The sequence below is a fragment of the Dermacentor andersoni genome, chromosome 2 (assembly GCF_023375885.2).
Source record: "Dermacentor andersoni chromosome 2, qqDerAnde1_hic_scaffold, whole genome shotgun sequence".
NCBI lineage: Eukaryota > Metazoa > Arthropoda > Arachnida > Ixodida > Ixodidae > Dermacentor > Dermacentor andersoni.
Genome location: NC_092815.1, coordinates 46,115,967 through 46,138,841, shown reverse-complemented (window position 1 = coordinate 46,138,841; position 22,875 = coordinate 46,115,967). Strand labels below are relative to the sequence as shown.

Sequence of the window (22,875 nt, the reverse complement as noted above, 5' to 3'; positions counted from 1 at the left end):
CCTATATGCTACGGTGCTTTAATGCAGCTTTGACTCTGCACGCCGTGCATCAGTTGTCCGCTTGACTAATTTGCATGGTCTTTACTATATACCGCCCCTTGAACTTAAATTTATTCAGTTTGTCCACCACCGCTGTCATGTCTAGTAGTAGCTAGAGGGTGCCTTGGAGGCGCACGCATTGAGGCACCCAAGTTGTAGCATTTCCTCACCTTCTCACATCGCCCTCCCCCAATTATGTGAGTTGTGAACAAAGAGTTCCAAGAGTTTCGTGGCTGCGTCGGTTCTATATATTCTCTGCCCCCCCCCCCCCCCCTCCTTTCCTCTCTACCATTCCATATACCTCCCCTGTGGATGGTTGCACCTTAGTAGAAAGGTAAGCACTGCAGTTCCTGCAATGCTTTTGCAGGGGGTCACTGATAATGGCAGCCATGGAGAGAGTATTATGGCGATTCCCAGGGAGCTCCAGAGGACATTGTGCACATTCGACGTGGTGCAAAGGTCCAAACGAGTTTCTCATGTCGCCTATCCTGTCTGCCACAGTCTTGCCATGTATAGACATGCTTTGAACCACCCCCCCGATGCGGCGTGCAAGGAAACAGCAGCAGCAGCAGCGCAAAAATCGAAGGAAGAAGCAAAGAAAGCTTTAAAAGCATTATCACTTCTCGTTCATTCCATTTGTAAGGTTACGCAGTTTCTTGAACTGAATGGACCATCTTAATACATGATTATTAGTAAGCCACAGAGCAGTGTTAGTGTTGACTGGTGCAGTTTTCTTGAGGATTGCCCTTAGATTCCACACGTCACACCTCTACATTACATTTATGCTTATGAATCCCCGATACGACTGCTGCTTTAGCTGTGGTGTGCTCTGCATCCCAGCGTGTGCTTTCTTAGTGTGTGTGGGTTTTGATTGGTTCATGAATTTTGATGTCTCAAAGCAACACTGGGGCTGTGAAATAAGCCATGGTTGAGGGCTGTGGATTAATTTGGCCACCTGGGTTCATTAACGAACATTTTTGCATTTTGTCCCCATTGAAATGCAGCCACTATGGCTGAAATTTGAACCCACGACCTTGTGCTCAGCTACTGCAGTGGCTTGCAGGTTGTTCACAATAGTAGTACAAACATTTTTTACAGTGAAAGTAACGAAGAGCCTTAGAACACACTTGGCAGACTTCTAGCCTAAACGTCCTCCAAATTTTTCGCAATGGGCATTCTTTTTTTATGAGCTTATTATTTGTTGTATGCACATTGAATACAAAATAATAATAATAATAATAATAATAATAATAATAATAATAATAATGGAGAGCCCTTAAAGGCATTCAATGAAGTTTGGTTGCTGTGTTTGTTTTTGCAGATGGCTACCATGATGACGACAACAATGATGAACCATCAAGAGGAGGACAGGGTGATTCCCTACATCTGTCTGCTCATTCTAACACTAGTTCTGTGCATTGGGCTCGGCAGAGCAGCACCCCCAAACCTGACAAAAGCTTCTATCCAGCATGCACACCACCAGAGAAATCTCCTACTTCAGAGGTAAGTGTCCTGGGTGTAATGAGCAATGAGCAGTTTGTGACCGCAAATGTCTTCAAAATGCCTAGCCACAAGACTAATCACCAAAACTGACCTAGCTAGTACCACTGTTGCATGCAAATACCAACGGATGGCTCTGTGCTAGTGATGCAAAACTATCGATGGTACTATTGACACTATTGAAAGTTGGATCACTATCCAACTATTTATGGCAAAAAAAAAAATCATGCTAGTACCATTATTAGTACAAAGCCATGCAATGCATTGTATGTAATACTGCGACATAAACTTTCTGACATTTTCTTGCGTGCCCTAGCCAGGCAATATGCAGACTGCAGTAATGATCGTAGCTCTCTAAGCTTTTGCAGTGTGTACGTTACTAAGTATTGCAGAAGCAAACTAACCAACACGGCCGTGGAGTTTTTACCTGGTATAGCTTTCCATGGCAATAGCTATTAAGTCACGTGAGATGGTTTACCAGTACCTGGAATGGCAAGCACAGGCAAGGAACAGCAGCTCTTTAGAAATCCGACAAAGCTACACAATGCCACTCTCTGAAGTTGCTATAAAGCATACTTGTGCATTCCTGCAATGTCAGTACCAGCAGAATGCATGTTTTTGGCAATTGGGTATACATTATTTCAAACGAGAGGAGTGGACTGAAAGGTAAAAAATATGACTTAAAGTTGCACATTGAACTTTTACTTTTAAAAGATGTACAATATGCTTCTGTTAATTCGACTCCGGCTAGTTCAATTCTTTTGTTAATTCGATTACGATGGAAGGTTCGGAACAGTGCCTATGTATTTCAGTGGGCCAAAACTTTTGCTACTTTGATCCAGTAATTGGCCTTTACCAGACAATTCAAACTTAACTGGCTAGCACGCACACACCTAACTGGAATAGTGACCCGAATCATGACCAAAATAGTTGCTGCATGTTTTGGCAGCACCAGGTGATGGTAAACATGTCGAAGACACATATTTTTCTACTGGAAATGCTGACTTTTGTCCCGTCCTCAAGTTTTAAAGAGAATACAGCAGCTCACAACAAATGGTTTGGCTCATTTACCCAATTCTAATGCATGCCTTATTCCTAAGAAAATTGCTCCTCAGATTGTATGGGCACTACAGTCTGATGTGAACCCACATTCGCTGTCAGTAACAGCTCACCGTCAAAGCGTGTCCTCCAAAATTCGAGTGGCCTTTGTGGCTCCAAGCCACTGTCATTGCCATTGTCATCACAACAAGCCATCAGTACCAGTTTTCACATTGGATAGTGAGGCAAAGATTTCATGCTTTAAATACGAAAGCTCATTCAAAAGATGTGTTATTTAATGTGCTAATCTAGCAACAGCAGTATTACATTCTGTTTCTGGTGCTCGAGAGACTTTCACACATCGCAGGAAGAACTGGTGAAGTTATTAGTCTAGGCATGGGCCATCGTCCCATTTGAGATTCTTGTGGCTAGTTGACTGCAAGTGTGAAACAAACACTCCACAATATGAGGACAGAGCTCATTGTGATTCCGTCAGGAATGATGTCCACCCTCCGGCCATTGTATGTTATTCTGAATAAACCATTCAGGGACCGAGTCCATGAGCTTTACTACCAGTGTATGACTGGTGGCAATCCGAAAATGCCAGCAGACCACCACTGGCCCATCATCGCCCGTCTGCAGCTAGGTGTTGTGGTAGTGGTGATCACTGCCCAATGACTTTGTTGTGCGGGCTTTCAGAAAGCGCCGCTTAAAGGACCCCTCACCAGGCCTCATGGCAAATTTTTGTTACACGCTGGAGGTTGTTATACTTAAGAATTTTTCAAATTAGTTTGTTAATAGCAGAGATAGAAATATTTAAAGTGTCGTGAACCCATGACTTCAGGGGTAGAGTGTCACTGCCAACATAGATGCTCTCTCCAATTTCAGTCGTCTAGCCTCTGCAAGTGAAATTCCTTCCTTGCGTTCTTCCATAATGGAGCAGAAGGATCGCTTGAAGGATACATCACAGGCCCTGCCTTCTTTTCTCTCTCTCTCTCTCTCTCTGTCTCTCTGTCTGTCGTGTGTGTTTTTGCTTAGTGGCGCACTTCCAGTGATGGTCTCACACATGCGCTGTTGTTGTGTTAGCCTCATTTCTTGCAGCGCACAAATTTGCACATTGTAAACGAGAACACCTGATTAGAGGTATAAGTCAGTGCCACAGTCACGAGCATTGAGGCAGATGTAAGTGGATCAAAGAGCACAATCGCGTATTGGAACCTGGTAGAAATTGGCGGATAGTTGGCGGGCATCTGAAGCAATTTCGAATGAACTACTTGTACATGGCCGTCTGTACGTGTCGGGTGCCGTAGGCACTGGGTTTCGAGTTTGTCCGCTTTAGCCCGTATGTCCCCCTTATTCTTCAAAATCCTGCTGAGAGTGCTCCTTGGAATTTTGCATGCTGCGGGGACATCCGACTTCTCACTACGTTCAACCCGATTTATGATTTCGAGCTTCACAGCAAATTCTGCCACTTCATCACGGCAAGACTGCGAGGGAAGGCCCACAAGGCACCAACACAATGAACCATAAAAACAGTGAGACAACTCACACTTGCGCCATCTTGCACGACGAGGGCACAAGAGCCTTTGATTGGCTGTCTGAGCAAGCACTGCGGGTGGGCCAGGATCATTTTATCTTTTGCAGGGGGATGTCGGTGGCTCGCCTGACGCAGCGCGGTCACGCTAGGGAGAGCGGTTGAATCGAGTTGCGCCGCCGGGTTTCCCCGCTGCCGCGAGGGAAAGCCAACTTCTGAGGGCACTTTTGCGTCGCTTGAAGTTCGATATATCAGGAGTTGCTGCTATTTTTGTTCGGTGTAAGCGTAATTTTTGCTATATATCTCTTCGTAACTATGTAATGTTCATAAATTGTTCGATATTCAGAATAATTTTATGTAAACGGGTTCGGTATAGTGGGGTTTGACTGTATTGCCTTAAATAATGCTGGAATTCACGTGTCACTGTGAGTGACGTCACAGCGCTGAAATTCACTCCAACTGGAAGCGCGGCATTCGCAACGAGAAGGGTGCACGGCATTTGGTTTTAAATTTCAGCTCATTTTGCGGCGCTTAGGGGTGTAATACTTTGCAGACATGATTGTATGCATTGCGCTTGTTCGCTAAATATGGCCAGATATGATGAGGGGCCCTTTAAGCAATCCCCTCAACGGCACTGAAGACTACTGTCTGCGGGAAGCAGGCAGCAAGAAGCAGTTGTCTTCATGTGAAAGCTACGACAGCTTTGATACCTGACTCCAGCAGGCGGTCGCGCCAAGGACGTGTGAGTGCTGGAAATAAACAATAAGGTTACTTGAGCACAGAATGCCTTTTGTCGGCTTTTTTCCCCTCTAGGTACGGGATCGACCCATATTCTGGTTTATACGGTGCACCGTGTGATCAGGCGGGGTGCGGTGATGCTTAGTAAAATTATTTTTTTCCCAAATTAGCATGCTTCGAAGTGGGGGTATGGGCCTTACACAAGGGCAAGCCTTACACAAGGGCAAGCCTTACACCAGGGCAGGCCTTACATGAGTCAAGTAAATACAGTGTGTCACTTGTATGAACAGCACAAACAATAAAGTATTAAGCTAAAACTGCTAAATGAATGCTGGGCCCTGATTCAACCATATTAAAAATGTTGTCTATTCACCTCAAGGTGAGGGGTCAACCTGTATTCTGGTTTATATAGTGTACCGTGTGATCAGGCGGTGATGCGCATGACGCTTAGTAAAGCTTTTTTTTTTTGCCCAAATTAGCATGCTCCGAAGTGAGGGCGTGGGCCTTACATAGGGGCAGCCCTTACATGAGTCAAGTAAATACAGTATGTCACTTGTATGAACAGCACAAACCAGAATGTATTAAGTAAAACGGTTAACTGAAAGCTGTGGCCTTAATCAACCATATTACAAATGTTGTCTATTCACTGCAGGCAACCCTTGAATCACTGTCATGTCAGCCAAGGTCTGCTGCAGCTGTGGAAGCACCTGCCATTGCTAACCGATTTCTAGAGCTGCAGCTGCATACTATATCACTGCACCAGGAGCTGACAGTGAGTCGGCTTCTCGGGATGGAGGAGGCCAGTCAAAGCATGATCAAAGAGCAACTTGACAATCACAGAGCTGTTCTTGCAGAAGTCAAGCAACAAAAGGCTGCCATGGAACAACTCACGGTTGGCTTCAATATTTTAGTCTTCTCAGTTTGCAATCTAGCATGTGAATGAGGACAGTTGTTCTTGACACTCTTTATGTTCACATATAAGGTGTGGTGCAGGGTAGGATATGTTCACTGTTAATTGTGTCTCTGAATCTTACACCAGTGCCACAGGGCCTTTTTTGATTGTGATCAAACTTGATTGGTATTGAATTTCTCGACCACGATTGGCTCCCTTTTGCAGCTTGTGCAACAAAGTAGATTTCAGTCGAGAAATTCCATCCCGACATGGCTAGACTGCGGTCAGAAGTGCACTATGTGACACCCATATTGGTCTTTCTTTGCAGCAACAGGTCTTAAGCTAAAGGGAGTTCTGATTTTTTAGAAAGAAAGAAAGAAAAAAAAGCAAAGGCACATGCTGTTGCTATCAACCATAGATAAGAAGCACCTGCTGTATATATTGTATTTCTGACGACGGTGTGTAAAGGAGTGCACATGTGTGGAGTGCGGCGAAAACAGTGTCAGAACGGGCTGATAGTTGTGCACAAACTGGTTTTAATATACACGCAGTTCGTATATAGAGCTCTGTGACATGACATTACATGAACACTAGGGACGTGCTGTAGCATCCTCTTAAAACTAAAAACCCATGGCTCAGAGATCCACGACACCACAGTATACAGTGCAATAACATTTTGTGTTTTGTGTATTGTTATACACATTCACCAGGTTCGGTGCTCGTTATGTCCCATTTCAGTGGTGCAAAATGCGATAAAGCTGAACTTGGGCGAATTTCAGCTATATTTGGAAATTTTGGATATAAAGCAGCACACGAGAAACAAGTACAGACCCATAGAAGCAAGTGCAGCTTGATACTCCATGTGACTGTAACTGCATACGACCTAGTGGCACTGCAGTAACGCCTAATGGTCAAGTAGGTCCTAAAAGATTGGTCAACACATGTGCCTATGCTGCGCAAGTTGAGTGCTTTAGAACTTGTTTTTAGGTGAGTTGGTGCATATTAGCATATATATATATATATATATATGTATGTATATATTGTTTTTTTAACGGTGAAGCTGTTAAGGGCTACTTTCCCCCCTATCGTGTCTGCGTGTAGGAAAAAATGCCAAAGATAGTGAAATGCTGGGCCAATCCATGGCGGAGGTGCAGTTCGCCATTAAGGGGCCCAGATACACAGCTTCTCTCATCATCCTTCTTCACAGAGTGAAAGGGCACTGAAAGTTTCTTTTTTTTTTTTTCTTGCACAAGTTGAGCACCATGAATTTTTGTTTGACAGGAACTTGTAAAAAAAAATGTAAGAGGCACTCAAAATTGATGTTGGAGCCACACTAACTGCAAATGGGATTGGTATTACGCACTGCAGGCAGTCCTATACAACACTTCGTACCATCCTACATGCTATTATACTGACTGTAGATAAGTCAGATTGCTAGTTATAGATTAAGGCTGTTGAAAGTCACGTGTGTAACTTGGTGGCTGGGAGACATTGTGTATCAGTGCTGAGCGCACGTACCTCATAAACGTCTTAGAGTATATGTTGTGTTAAAAAAATACTCTGTCACGACTGGGATCAACAAAGGAAGAGATTCTTTAGATTAGCAAGCAATGTGGATAAACAGGATACTACAATGCTTGCTTAGTCAGTGCGAAATGCTTATTAGAAATGTTTTAGTGCAACTAGAATGAGACCCTCAAGGAGAGGACAGAAACATTGCATACGAAGATGTAGTTTTTTGCCTACCATTTTTAGTCTTGTTTCAATTACACTAAAGCTTTTCTAATAACCAACACCGTCAGAAGCTTGTTCATGTTGTGCACTGCATTTTCTTTCTACATTTCTCCCAGTTGCACTAAAAGCCTTGTTATTAGCATTGTCAAGCATTGTTTACTAGCCAGTCTTTCTTGAAACAGGGAAGGGCGTGTGAGCAGGTATTCACGATCTAAGCAAGCGCAAGATGGCGGTGGTCAGTGTGATGGTACGGGGATAGTCATTGCATGAAATTGTACAGTTCTTGCCGCCACTTTCCACTGCTAGAGTGCTACCACAACTTTTTATATAATTAATGTTAAATATCTTTGTGATTAATTAGTTACTCATAATTACAGAATAAGCAATTTATAAGACCTAGGACCCAAATATGCGGTTTTCAAAGAGTATTACTTTCTCGCGCAATTCTTCAGTGTTCAATAGTTGCGTCCCCCCTTAAGGTATCATGTGAACTGCGTGTGCTTCTCTGGTTTCTTCCCACAGAAAAAAATTGATGAGGTGGCTGCAACGACTGCTGTGGCAGCCGATGCTGCTCTCTGCTCGCAACGCCAGAATGAAGGCTCTGAGCACAGAGATGAGCAAGTCAGTGGCCGTGGCTTAGAACATAACTACTCTCGCTATGAGACAGCAGCTTCTAGCAGAGCGACACCACGGATGGCAAGAAGTCGACGCCGTACTGCATTGCCGCTGTCTGTTCCACATGTGCAAGGCCCTGCATACGGAAGCTACTCAATGCCTCATTTTGGCCACTCATTTGCCTCGCAACACTTGGGCCAACCTTTGGCATGTCATTTTGCATGGCAGCTGTTCCTTTCACCACAAGGCACTATAGCATTATCAACTGTGCCAACGCCTTTCCCTGATGTTGCAGGACAGGTGAGAACATTCGTGCGTCCTATTTAAGGCATATAACTCGAGGTGGTTTGACTTTGTTGAGGGAGTGCTCTTGGTAAAAAAAAGTAATGGTTTCTCTACGGAAGAGAAAAAAAAAATAAGTTGCAGGACACAGTTGTACCACACAGAAACACTTAGAAATAGGCCAAAACTACAAAACAATGTTCATTTTAGAACCTCGTTTGATAGCTAGAAACCTTGCCATGGAGGCGTTCTTGTATGATCCTGTTTTGCGCAACTGAGTGACGTTCTGTACAAATGCAAGGCTTGTTTTCATTGTACCATGACCATCAACATAAATTGAAATGCAAACAAGAAATAACTGATCAGAATGACTGTTACGCCTAATTACACAAAAGTGTGACATGTAGTCATTCAGTAGTTGGTTTCTAAGCATGGAAGCTTCTATCATGCTAGGTGTACATTTTGGCATTTGAATTAAGCCCCTGTTACAAATCCATGGGAACTTTGAAATGGAAGAACACAATGGAGTAGTTCCGGAATTGTTCGCATTTTAAATTGTACTAATATAGTACGTGCTGTTGTGATACACTGAGCTGTTTCCTTGACTACTGCGTCTTTGCACCATCAAGCCAAACAAATTTTGCGCTGATGGTTTTAGGTGCTCGTGGCATGAACATGTGAAGCAGAGTACAACTTAACACTTCTTCTGCCGCTCTTTTTTCTCTCTCTCTTGCCTCAGTTTGCAAATGATAACAGCCGCCCACCTCCATCCACCGTGTCTGCCAGCAGCACTCCATCTCGCGTTGTAAATGCAGATGAGCTTCCCATGCCGACGACCACCACCAATGCCTTGCCCATTTGGGGAGGGGCAGGTGGTTCCCCACAGACTGCGCCTCCATCTTTTCCCACCTCTACGTTCATTACTCCGAGTACAATGGCTGCCTACTGCCAGGCAGTTAGTGCACCTCAGCCAGGAGCCGTAGAAACAACAGCACCACTAGCCTCTACTCCAAATGACCAGGCACCATTCACTGCGTTTGGCACAGAAACAGAAAGAGGAAACCAGAGATTATCGGTAATTTTTCTTTTCTTTTTCTTTTTTACTGTATGCAGCATGGTCGTAGAAATATAGAATGAACCAAAATTGAATGCGAGCTTGCAATGCCTGTGAACACACACGTGTACAGCATGCTCATTGCCTTGTAGTTTTCCATTAGCCTTGTACTGCTCTGGCTATCTGACTCACAGTTTTACTAAAGAGTTCACTAGCTCTTATGGTGCTGAGATTGTGAAGCAATAGTATGTACATATTATATCCCTCTCTTTCTTTTTTTCTTCTCAGCCCTTCTCTCTGAAGTCATTTGACATCAACCGGCTGCCTCCATCTACCTTGTCTACCAGCAGTGCGCCATTTCACTTGGCAAATGGGGATGTTGTCGAAGCATCAAACTTTAGCCACCATGCAGAGCCACAGCTTCCAGCAGTTGTTGCAGCCATACCGACTAAGTCACTGCATCCTCCACATTTCCAAGCCATTTGTCAGCAAACAACTACAGACAGCAAGGGTGCTGATGACAGTAATTCCTCTCCTGGCAGCATCCTGACTACTTATGCAGCAAACAGCAAGGCTACTACATTTCCCGACTCGATGTCATGCTTTAGTGCTCCAGGAACTGTGTCGGCACCCTCTTTGTTTGGCTCCAAAGCATCCACCACAGCAACACCAGCACAATTATTTGGTTCACAAATGGCTGTGTCCAGTGCATCAGTGACTGGAGGTACTGCATTGCCAATTCCAACATCAAGCCTTAGCACCTCCAAAATGGTGCTGGCATCTTCCGTCTCTGGATCTATAACATATGGCAAGGCGACATCTACTCAACCCTTAGACTTGCCATTATCTATGTGTAGCACAGAAACCGCCGTGGCACCTTTATTTTCAGTGCCGAACTTGTGCTTTAGCACTCCAGAGGCTACACCGGCCGCATCAATGTTTGGAGCCGCAACAGCTACTAGAATGACGCCTGCTCTGTCATCTGGCTTACCAGTAACTACATCCACTGTAGCAGCCATATACACTGTAGCAACCACATCCACTACATTTTCAGTGTCAGCCATTGGCACATCCGCGGCAATGCTGGCACCATCCATGTTTGAACCCACCACAGGCACCACAGTGGCACCTGCTGCATCCACTACAGCAATCACTATTCCAACTAAATTTTCAGCACTGACACCTTCTGTCCTATCTTTTGATTCACAAGGGACTACGCCAGCTGTGTCAGGCTCTTTTTACACAGGCATGTCCCGTTTGCATGCAACTACTTTTGATAACTTTAGTCGAAGCCCAGAGTCCTCTACATGCACATGCAATGTGAACAATGCTGCCAACAAACTCGCATGTCAAGTACATGGTTTGAAAAAGCAAGACATTGTGGGACACAAGACTGCAGAATTCTCACAGCCTGCTATAGAGTTGAATGCTGTGGCTTCAACTCCAGATGGAAATGCTCCCACCAAGCTTTTTGACACGAAAGGTCTGGTTTTCCCACTTGGTGCCTCCGCACTAAGCCATAACCTTTCATCATTTGGTGGTGTGTTTGGTGGCTCTCGGGCTTCAGGAAATGAGGAGTTTGGTCATTTCCAGTTTGGTAGTACCCCAAAAGCGACAGAGTATCGAACCAATGTAGTAGACTCTGCTGCAATAGCAACTACAGCAAAGGAACCATCACATTCTGTTTTAGAAGGTAATGTCACTTTGTCTGGAAGAAAGGAACCCATGTCAGCTGCGTCAGCGCTTGGCAGCACTGCCACATCAGCAAACAATGTTTCGAAAGGATTTGAAGTTACTAGCTCATTAAAAGTGGGTGCATTTTCCAAAGAAAGAATGCCTGCTGTTGCGGAGAGTGCGACAAGTGTTCCATCGAGACCTCAACCAGCTGCAAGCACTTCGTATTCTTCTTTGGCCCAGAAATCATCAAGCACTGTGTTCAGTGAGCCTGTGTCTACTGCCTCTTCGATTGTGATTGGGCTTCCAAGAGGAAAAGTGTCAATTGGCACGGAGACAGTAACGTGTGAACCACCACTGACCCTACATGTGAACCAACAACTTTTGCCCAATGGTCCCAGCCTGGTTGCAGGCTCCTCATCTCTTCCGTTAGGTGGGGAAAATGATAAGAAGAAAGAACACAGGCCTTTTAACGCACAACCAATAGCAGCAGGCAATTTAACAAATAGCACGCCTTCACCAGATAAGAAGGAACCTACATTGGCCAGACCTGTGCTTAGCAGCACTGCTTCATCATCAGGGACTGCGTGTAGTGAGCCTGCCTCTACTGCTTCTTCGATTGTGGTAGAGCTTCCAAGAGGAAAAGCGTCAATTGGCACTGAGACAGCAACATTTGAAACACCAGTGCCCAGCCTAGTTGCAGGCTCCTCATCTCTTCCATTAGGTGGGGAAAATAAGGAGAAAGCAGAACACAAGCCCTTTAATGCACAGCCAGTACCAGCAGGCAATTTAACAAATAGCACACCTTCACCAGATAAGAAGGAACCTACATTGGCCAGACCTGTGCTTAGCAGCACTGCTTCATCATCAGGGACTGTGTCTAATGAGCCTGTGTCTACTGCTTCTTCGATTGTGGTAGAGCTTCCAAGAGGAAAAGTGTCAACTGGCACACAGACAGCAACACAGACTGTGTCAGGGACTGTGTCTAGTGAGCCTGTGTCTACTGCTTCTTCGATTCTGGTAGAGCTTCCAAGAGGAAAAGTGTCAACTGGCACACAGACAGCAACATGTGAACCACCAGTGCCCAGCCTAGTTGCAGGCTCCTCATCTCTTCTGTTAGCTGGGGAAAATGATAAGGAGAAAGAAGAACAAAACCCTTTTAACGTACAGCCAGTAGCAGCAGGCAGTTTAACAAATAGCACACCTTCCCCAGATAAGAAGGAACCTACATTGGCCAGACCTGTGCTTAGCAGCACTGCTTCATCATCAGGGACTGCGTGTAGTGAGCCTGCCTCTACTGCTTCTTCGATTGTGGTAGAGCTTCCAAGAGGAAAAGTGTCAATTGGCACTGAGACAGCAACATTTGAAACACCTGTGCCCAGCCTAGTTGCAGGCTCCTCATCTCTTCCATTAGGTGGGGAAAATAAGGAGAAAGCAGAACACAAGCCCTTTAACGCACAGCCAGTACCAGCAGGCAATTTAACAAATAGCACACCTTCACCAGATAAGAAGGAACCTAAATTGGCCAGACCTGTGCTTAGCAGCACTGCTTCATCATCAGGGACTGTGTCTAGTGAGCCTGTGTCTACTGCTTCTTCAATTGTGGTAGAGCTTCCAAGAGGAAAAGTGTCAACTGGCACACAGACAGCAACACAGACTGTGTCAGGGACTGTGTCTAGTGAGCCTGTGTCTACTGCTTCTTCGATTCTGGTAGAGCTTCCAAGAGGAAAAGTGTCAACTGGCACACAGACAGCAACATGTGAACCACCAGTGCCCAGCCTAGTTGCAGGCTCCTCATCTCTTCTGTTAGGTGGGGAAAATGATAAGGAGAAAGAAGAACAAAACCCTTTTAACATACAGCCAGTAGCAGCAGGCAATTTAACAAATAGCACACCTTCACCAGATAAGAAGGAACCTATATTGGCCAGACCTGTGCTTAGCAGCACTGCTTCATCATCAGGGACTGTGTCTAGTGAGCCTGTGTCTACTGCTTCTTCGATTGTGGTAGAGCTTCCAAGAGGAAAAGTGTCAACTGGCACACAGACAGCAACATGTGAACCACCAGTGCCCAGCCTAGTTGCAGGCTCCTCATCTCTTCTGTTAGGTGGGGAAATTGATAAGGAGAAAGAAGGACAAAACCCTTTTAATGTACAGCCAGTAGCAGCAGGCAATTTAACAAATAGCACACCTTCACCAGATAAGAAGGAACCTACATTGGCCAGACCTGTGCTTGGCAGCGCTGATTCATCATCAAGGACTGTGTGTAGTGAGCCTGTGTCTACTGCTTCTTCGATTGTGGTAGAGCTTCCAAGAGGAAAAGTGTCAATTGGCACTGAGACAGCAACATTTGAAACACCTGTGCCCAGCCTAGTTGCAGGCTCCTCATCTCTTCCATTAGGTGGGGAAAATAAGGAGAAAGCAGAACACAAGCCCTTTAACGCACAGCCAGTACCAGCAGGCAATTTAACAAATAGCACACCTTCACCAGATAAGAAGGAACCTAAATTGGCCAGACCTGTGCTTAGCAGCACTGCTTCATCATCAGGGACTGTGTCTAGTGAGCCTGTGTCTACTGCTTCTTCAATTGTGGTAGAGCTTCCAAGAGGAAAAGTGTCAACTGGCACACAGACAGCAACACAGACTGTGTCAGGGACTGTGTCTAGTGAGCCTGTGTCTACTGCTTCTTCGATTCTGGTAGAGCTTCCAAGAGGAAAAGTGTCAACTGGCACACAGACAGCAACATGTGAACCACCAGTGCCCAGCCTAGTTGCAGGCTCCTCATCTCTTCTGTTAGGTGGGGAAAATGATAAGGAGAAAGAAGAACAAAACCCTTTTAACATACAGCCAGTAGCAGCAGGCAATTTAACAAATAGCACACCTTCACCAGATAAGAAGGAACCTATATTGGCCAGACCTGTGCTTAGCAGCACTGCTTCATCATCAGGGACTGTGTCTAGTGAGCCTGTGTCTACTGCTTCTTCGATTGTGGTAGAGCTTCCAAGAGGAAAAGTGTCAACTGGCACACAGACAGCAACATGTGAACCACCAGTGCCCAGCCTAGTTGCAGGCTCCTCATCTCTTCTGTTAGGTGGGGAAATTGATAAGGAGAAAGAAGGACAAAACCCTTTTAATGTACAGCCAGTAGCAGCAGGCAATTTAACAAATAGCACACCTTCACCAGATAAGAAGGAACCTACATTGGCCAGACCTGTGCTTGGCAGCGCTGATTCATCATCAAGGACTGTGTGTAGTGAGCCTGTGTCTACTGCTTCTTCGCCTGTGGTGGAGCTTCCAAGAGGAAAAGTGTCAATTGGCACAGAGACAGCAAAATGTGAACCACCAGTGCCCAGCCTAGTCGCAGGCTCCTCATCTGTTCTGTTAGGTGGGGAAAATGATGAGGAGAAACAAGGACACAACGCTTCTAACACACGGCCAATAGCAGCAGGCCATTTAAAAAGTAGCGCCACTTCACCAGATAAGAAGGAACCTAAATCGACCAGACCTGTGCTTGGCAGCATGGCTTCATCATCAGGGACTGTGTGTAGTGTGCCTGTGTCTATTTCTTCTTCAATTGTGGTGGAGCTTTCAAGAGGAAAAATGTCAATTGATGTGGAGACAGCAACAGGTGGGCCGCCAACACCCAGCCTGGTTGCAGGCTCCTCATCTCTTCCATTAGGTGCGGAAAGTAAGGAGAAAGCAGAACACAAGCCTTTTGATGTACAGCCAGTTTCAACAGGCAATTTCACAAATAGCACCCCTTCACCAGATAAGAAGGAACCTAAATTGGCCAGACCTGTGCTTGGCAGCGCTGCTACATCATCAAGAACTGTGTGTAGTGAGCCTGTGTCTACTGCTTCTTCGATTGTGGTGGAGCTTCCAAGAGGAAAAGTGTCAATTGGCACAGAGATAGCAACATGTGAACCACGAGTGTCCTGCCTAGTGGCAGGCTCCTCATCTCTTCCGTTAGGTGAGGAAAATGATGAGGAGAAAGAAGAGCACAGGCCTGTTAACACACAGCCAATAGCAGCAGGCCATTTAAACAGTAGCACTTCTTCACCAGATAAGAAAGAACCTAAATCGACCAGACCTGTGCTTGGCAGCACTGCTTCATCATCAAACACTGTGTGTAGTGAGCCTGTGTCTCCTGCTTCTTCGATTGTGGTGGAGCTTTCAAGAAGAAAAGCGTCAATTGATGTGGAGACAGCAACATGCAGGCCGCCAACACCCAGCCTGGTTGCAGGCTCCTCATCTCTTCCATTAGGTGCGGAAAGTAAGGAGAAAGCAGAACACAAGCCTTTTGATGTACAGCCAGTTTCAACAGGCAATTTCACAAATAGCACCCCTTCACCAGATAAGAAGGAACCTAAATTGGCCAGACCTGTGCTTGGCAGCGCTGCTACATCATCAAGAACTGTGTGTAGTGAGCCTGTGTCTACTGCTTCTTCGATTGTGGTGGAGCTTCCAAGAGGAAAAGTGTCAATTGGCACAGAGATAGCAACATGTGAACCACGAGTGTCCTGCCTAGTGGCAGGCTCCTCATCTCTTCTGTTAGGTGAGGAAAATGATGAGGAGAAAGAAGAGCACAGGCCTGTTAACACACAGCCAATAGCAGCAGGCCATTTAAACAGTAGCACTTCTTCACCAGATAAGAAAGAACCTAAATCGACCAGACCTGTGCTTGGCAGCACTGCTTCATCATCAAACACTGTGTGTAGTGAGCCTGTGTCTCCTGCTTCTTCGATTGTGGTGGAGCTTTCAAGAGGAAAAGCATCAATTGATGTGGAGACAGCAACATGCAGGCCGCCAACACCCAGCCTGGTTGCAGGCTCCTCATCTCTTCCAATAGGTGCGGAAAGTAAGGAGAAAGCAGAACACAAGCCTTTTGATGTACAGCCAGTTCCAACAGGCAATTTCACAAATAGCACCCCTTCACCAGATAAGAAGGAACCTAAATTGGCCAGACCTGTGCTTGGCAGCGCTGCTACATCATCAAGAACTGTGTGTAGTGAGCCTGTGTCTACTGCTTCTTCGATTGTGGTGGAGCTTCCAAGAGGAAAAGTGTCAATTGGCACAGAGATAGCAACATGTGAACCACGAGTGTCCTGCCTAGTGGCAGGCTCCTCATCTCTTCTGTTAGGTGAGGAAAATGATGAGGAGAAAGAAGAGCACAGGCCTGTTAACACACAGCCAATAGCAGCAGGCCATTTAAACAGTAGCACTTCTTCACCAGATAAGAAAGAACCTAAATCGACCAGACCTGTGCTTGACAGCACTGCTTCATCATCAAACACTGTGTGTAGTGAGCCTGTGTCTCCTGCTTCTTCGATTGTGGTGGAGCTTTCAAGAGGAAAAGCGTCAATTGGTGTGGAGACGGCAACATGCAGGCCGCCAACACCCAGCCCTGTCACAGGGTCCTCATCTCTTCTATTAGGTGGCAAAAATGATAAGGAGAAAGAAGAACCGATCGCCAACAGGGGCCCAGCTCTGAGCTCATCCAGTAATTATGATAATGCCAGCAAGCTTTCCAGTGCACACACAGAGCCAGAAGAACCCATGTTCTTATTTGGTGTCACTCTCCCAAATAGGAAACAGTTGGATTCAGTCACCACTGCACATGTTGGAACCACATTTGGGGAGGATGCATTTACGTGTTCCATTTGCGTTGACCAAAATGTGAAAGAAGTTTCTTGCCAGTTGACTGAATTTGGTGGATTTCTGTCTGTTGGTCCACAAAATGTCGAACAGATTTCAGAGGATCCAGAACAAGTTAGCTCTTTTGTTACAGTGGATACTGTGATGGAGCTACCAACTTCTAGCTCTTCAGTGGAATCATTGTTCAAGTCTACTACTATCGCTAAGAGAGAGGAATCGACCGAGCTGCCTTCAGCAGCTAATGTAAATGTTTCTTTGTCTAGCCCACTAGGAGGCACTATGAGCACCACCCAGATTGCATCAACAAGCCATGCGTTTGAATTTGGTGTGACACTGCCGGATCAGAGAGCATCTGTTTCACTTAGTTCTTCATATCCTGATACTACTTCCATGTCAGAAAAGAATGTGTTCAGTTTAAAAAACACGACAATAGTTTCTGGACACAAAGCGACACCTATTGATGTAGCGGGTGCAGATGTTGAATTAGCAAATTCCAGCTCCTGTGTACGACTTTTGTCCAACGGTTCCACTATTACCATGAAAGATGAATCCACTGTGCAAAGCCATCTGTTAATGACTGCCACAGGCGATGCAGAAACTATTAAGCTGAGTTCAACACCAAACAAACTTGAACTACAGGTTGCATTCCCCTTGCCACTTGAGCCACAGGTCACATCTCCTCAAGCAAAGCCATCAGCTTCAACACTAGGCACCATTAGGCAGCAGGCAGATTCGCTACAAAGCACTGGTGAAGCGTCAGAGGAATTTGAATCCAGTGCCCTGTTTGAGCCAATGGTCTCACTGCCAGAGCTTATGGAGATCACAACAGGTGAAGAGGATGAAGACGTCCTGTTTTGTGAGCGAGCAAAGCTTTCTCAATTTGATGCTGGGACAAAGCAGTGGAAAGAGCATGGAATTGGGCTGCTGGAAAGTGAAGACAAACCCTGTGATAAAAACCTTGCAGCCCAGTTTAGGACACAGGAACAGGCCGACGTTTTCAAACAGACATTTGAGAGCTGCAAGGACAAAGCCCAGTCCACAAAAACACTGAAAGAAGATGCAGGGGAGGGAAAAAGTGGCGCAACCCAGCAGCAGGCTGACATGAAGAGGCCACAGGAGCTGGCAGCCACCATGCAAGAGTCCCTAAATAGCTATGCATGTGACGAGCTTGCCCCAGATGAAGAAATGCATGCACCCTATGAGATCTTAACATATGGTAAGCTAGCTAACCAAATTGCTAGTTTACGTGGTTATATTGCAGAAAACATCAATGTACCTGCCTCCAGTGGCATGAGCTCTCCTCTCAGCACTGCGTGCTCAGGAATTTCACCAGGCATGTCTACCTCTGGTATTTTCAGTGCCAGTAGCACACCACAGTTTGTCAATTTGAGCCCCGAAGCAGGAAAGTTGGCTTCTAGAGTAGTGTCAAGTACCATCAAGCCTTTAAAACCTATGCTTGATACCCGACCTTTGCATACCTTAGCGTCACCATCGTCTTTTGCATTTGAGATGACCATCTGTAAGTCCTCTTCAAAACCAGCTACCAGTACACCAGTAGCAACAGCATCTACAGTGGCAAGTGTAAGTACATCTCTCTCTCTCTCTCTTTTTTTTCTCTTTTTTTTTACTATGTTTGTTGCAGTGCATATGTGCTTGTGCTCTTCTATAGTCACAGATCATGAAGCTTCATTCAGGCTGACGCTTGTGCCTTTCTAGGGCTGATACAAACATTGCATTTACCCGCCGCGGTTGCTCAGCTGCTATGGTGTTAGGCTGCTGAGCACGAGGTCACGGGATCGAATCCTGGCCACAGCGGCCGCATTTTGATGGGGGCAAAATGTGAAAACACCTGTGTACTTAGATTTAGGTGCACGTTAAAGAACCCCAGGCGGTCGAAATTTCCAGAGTCCTCCACTACGGCGTGCCTCATAATCAGAAAGTGGTTTTGGCACGTAAAACCCCATAATTTTTTTAAGATGGCATTTGAGTTGGTACTGAATGCCAAAAAGACGGATAATACTTTATGTCAGTAGGAACAATATGTGCTTTTCTACAGCCTGCAAGAATAATTCCACTCTGTTTTAATGCCAGAGTTCTGACGAAATGGTGATGCTGTTAATGGTATGAATAGCTCAATTATGGCATGTTCTGATCCTGTAAAGCTTACTAAAAAGGAAGTTGCACATGATCTGGTATGTGTCATAAGTTGCTTTCCCAGAAATGACATTTTGAGTGCATAGGAAGAAAAGAAATGTTAGAATACCATTGGCAGGATTTGCTAAATGGTAAAACTGAAAATCCTTTCCACTGATTTGGATTGGATGATATGGAAACCTGTTTTTCCATTTGACAGTGCTTAAAAGTCTGTTTAACTTCACTTTACCTAATTTTAATAGTGGACAGTTCGAACTTATATTCAGTCTCTTAAGGGTGGAATTATTGGATGATGATTGTACAAAAATTGCATTGGCAATGACACATTGATATAGTGGGAAACTGTTTTGAAGGAAATTTACTTAGTTCGTTATACAAGTATGCAGCACTTCAAGAAAATTTTAGCTCAGAACTAAAAAATTGTTACCCACTTTCCCACATCCATTGCATCATTTCTAATCACTGAAATGAATGCCTTGCAAGTCTCCTGTAGTTTAGTAGTTACATTGCTAACATGTTCACGGCATTTATGTACGAATTAAAGCAGTTCTTTGTCAGTGTTTATGAAAGTTTCATGTTGTTGATGTTTGCTTCCTAAGTACTACTTTTCCTTCATTCAAATCTATCTGATCTATAAAGAGTATACAAATAAGCTTAGAAGAGGCAAAACAAAGGTGTCACATATTGAACAGGACTTGCACATGCTGGGCAGGTGGTTTTAATTACCTAGAAGATAGGTGTTTTCCACTCATTTCATGTAACTCATTGAAATTTCACAGACATCATGAAGAACCACAGTAAACATATTGCCTTGCCAGGTTCTGGTTAAGAATGTCTGCAAAACAAGACATTAACCATTAAGTTAAAGTTAATTAAATTGCTCTCTACCACAATATTTTAAAGAAGTGGCTTCACAAGTTATGGGTAAATTGCTGTTGTCCACCTCAGGAAGCAAAGTTTTCTTTGAGTGCCTACACAGGCTGCTGCATTTATGCTGAAACGTAACTCACAACTGCCTACACCCACTTTTGTATAAGGAATAACATAGTTTGTGCACCTTTCTGGAGCTAGGCAGGAGACCTAGATGGCAAATGTTGAATCTTGCATTGTTACATGTAGTGCATACCTGAAGATTATCTGCACAGCAAAGCAGAAGAGTAGTCCATAAAATGTTTTTAAACATGGCACTTGCATGCTGCCTTTCATGTTCACAGGGCTTGCAATTGTCAGCGACACAGTCAGAAAGTGGTTGCACTTCTTCCCGAGACGGGAGCACAGAAAGCAGTCCAAGACAAGCTGGGATGGATTCTTGTCACATTGGTACTTCCAGGCGAGGAGTTCGGCGTTCACTGTTTGGCACTGCTACAACAGCTAAGAAAAGCTCGAAACATGGTGCGCTTGACCCATCCATGCATCACATTTGATTGACTGATTGCCATTTTTCTAGCATGCGCTATGGATAATTGTCAAGTGAACAATTACACGGTATGATGTAGCTTTTGTTTGTTGATTCTGCAACCTAGCATTGGACATGTATTTGTTTGTCATGACAGCACATTCGAGAAGGCATGACGGATCCCAAGTTATAAATTAAATGTTTTTTTTTTTCGTTGCATCTTATTTACTGCTTTATTCTGTACCCTTAATGTTGATAGCACTTAAATTATGATTGGTGCCTTATGTTACGCTTCGTCGACACAGGCAGAGCTCTTAATATGTTTACAGTCTGACATAACTAATATTTAAAGGGGCACTGCAGTAATTTTTGAGTGCGGTAAGAAAACATTTCAAATCTGTAGACAGTGCTGCTGTGAATATGCAAGCTAAATATATTTCCACCTGTCACAGTGGCTCAATGGCTATGGCCTTCTGCTGAGTATCAGGTCATGGGCTTGGTTCCCGGCCACCGCTGCCACATTACAGTGGGAGCGGAATGCAAAAGCGCTCATATACTTAGATTTAGATGGGCATCAAGGACCCTCAGATGGTCAGAATTTATGCAGAGCTACAGCATCCCTCATAACCTGCTGCGCAGCTACAGGACGTCAAACCCCATAATTATATTTCAAATATTCTGCTGTTTCTAGCAGCGAGCCCACAGTCTTTCGTAATAGATTGCTTGCATTCTCCTGCAGCTTACGGGGCCTCTGCTTTTTTTTTTTTCTTCCCGCCTTATACCACGTCAGCCAATGATGTTACAGCTAGCGTGTCCCCATATACACTAGCCATTTGACGTTTGTTCATGACAATCAATTACTCCAGAGCAGATTCCCATGCTTGCGTGCACATGCTTCTGGATCTTCTAGGAAATGGGGAAGCAGTACACGACCTGCCCTTGCTCTCTGACATTTGTGTCAGACACCAACTTGAAAAGTTAGTGTGAGTGCACCATAAAGAAAAGAAAAAAAAGAAGGGGGGGGGGATAGTGAGTGTTAGGCAAGGCATTGCTGGCAGTGCCCCAAATTAAAGAAACTAGTGAGGTTCTTTTAAAAATTTTCTTTGGAAATATGTTCATTAAAAAGAATTAAATTAGCTTGTCTTAATTGGCTGGACTGCGCTGCTTGTCCGCAGGAGCCAGGTGCCACAGCCAATCACAACTTCAACAGCAGACGAAATAAATGTGTCCACTATGTGGACTCTTACAGAAAACCTCCCTAAATGTAGAGCTGGTGTTTGAAGCCGACGTGATTCCTTCACAATCTTTTCACATACAAAAAATGTTGATGTCTGACATCTCTCTCTCTCTAAAAAAAATATTTAAAAAATATTTAGTCTACTTATTCAAGCTCTCATTAGGCAGACATTAAGAACAGTGTTGTTTAAGAGTTACCACCTAAAGAACCACAATGATTTCAAAATGAAGTATTTGGCTGGTGGTAAAGTCTTCACAGAGATCTCCCAGGTCTGCAACATGAAAACAGTGTTAAGCTTTGAAAGTGCAGTCCACTAGCTGGTATCAGCCTGCTGTACTAAGATTTATTTCAGCTTTGGTAAATAGTTATAGGCTTTAGGATATTTCTGTAATGCTCTTTTGATGCTCTTGAATGTGCGTACACAAGGTCTGCTTGGTTCCTGCAAAGTTTTATCTACATTCATCTTATCATCCTGTGGCAGTTTGAAAATCACCTGTAGGCACCTCCTCCATGAGTGTGCATGGGCTCTTATCTGACACTGCCGAGTGTACTATTTGTGCGTGTGCACATGCAAATACAGGGGGTGCGAGGTATTTGAGGACAGTATTTGAATCGCCATAGATGCAATACTCTCATTCTGTCTGTTCAGGCACTTTACACTCACCAGCCCTCCGTCACCTATTTAGCACATTTATTCCAGGATAGCAGCTTGCAGGCTGACATGGAAGATGAAAGCTGCATGCAGTCCTAGTCGCTTTACATGGTGGCCACAGAAACTTGGAGAATGCCACCTTCCTGAACGTGGCAAAAAATCCTTTGTTTTTGGTGTGAGAAAGGAGTTCATTGACAATTGTCATCTGTGGCAAAGAGAAATTAGCACTGGCAGTGGTGAGGTGTTATTCAGGCTGTTGATATCTCAGCAGATGCACAGCATCATGAGTGAGAACTCTAAAAAGCCAATGAAGGCCATTTCAGAGCAGCCTATTAGATACCGCTGTCAACCAGATATAGGAGTCGTCGGACGACCTCGCCGCTGCCACCATTTGAAGGAGTTGAAGGTCGCAGAGAAGAGGAACTCGGTGAACAGGATTTATTTACATATTAACATTTTTGACAAGACATACATCGACAGTCTAGCGTGACTCCCCTATGGAGCACGCAAGACGACGCATACAGCAAACAGCTTACGAGCACTCAGCTCACGAGTACATTTCTAGCGTGACAACGAGCACTCAGCTCCCGACGATGAGCACTCACTAGCAGCCAGCAACCGCTGCTTATAAGCACTTGATCCCCCCTTGATTCCCAGTGGACGGAAACGTTTGTCCAGTCATCG

At 44.8% G+C, this 22,875-nt stretch overlaps 1 protein-coding gene across 1 annotated transcript in view; it reads left to right on the top strand.

The window, feature by feature from the left end:
- The window catches only part of LOC126542358 (uncharacterized), a 127,176-nt gene that overhangs the window by 100,807 nt on the left and 3,494 nt on the right, over positions 1-22,875 (top strand). The window contains exons 17-22 of the mRNA XM_055077199.1: positions 1,361-1,542; positions 5,502-5,741; positions 7,998-8,390; positions 9,112-9,447; positions 9,715-18,333; positions 20,121-20,298. Of these exons, the coding sequence (XP_054933174.1) occupies positions 1,361-1,542; positions 5,502-5,741; positions 7,998-8,390; positions 9,112-9,447; positions 9,715-18,333; positions 20,121-20,298 (9,948 nt within the window). The remainder of the gene's footprint in view (positions 1-1,360; positions 1,543-5,501; positions 5,742-7,997; positions 8,391-9,111; positions 9,448-9,714; positions 18,334-20,120; positions 20,299-22,875) is intronic.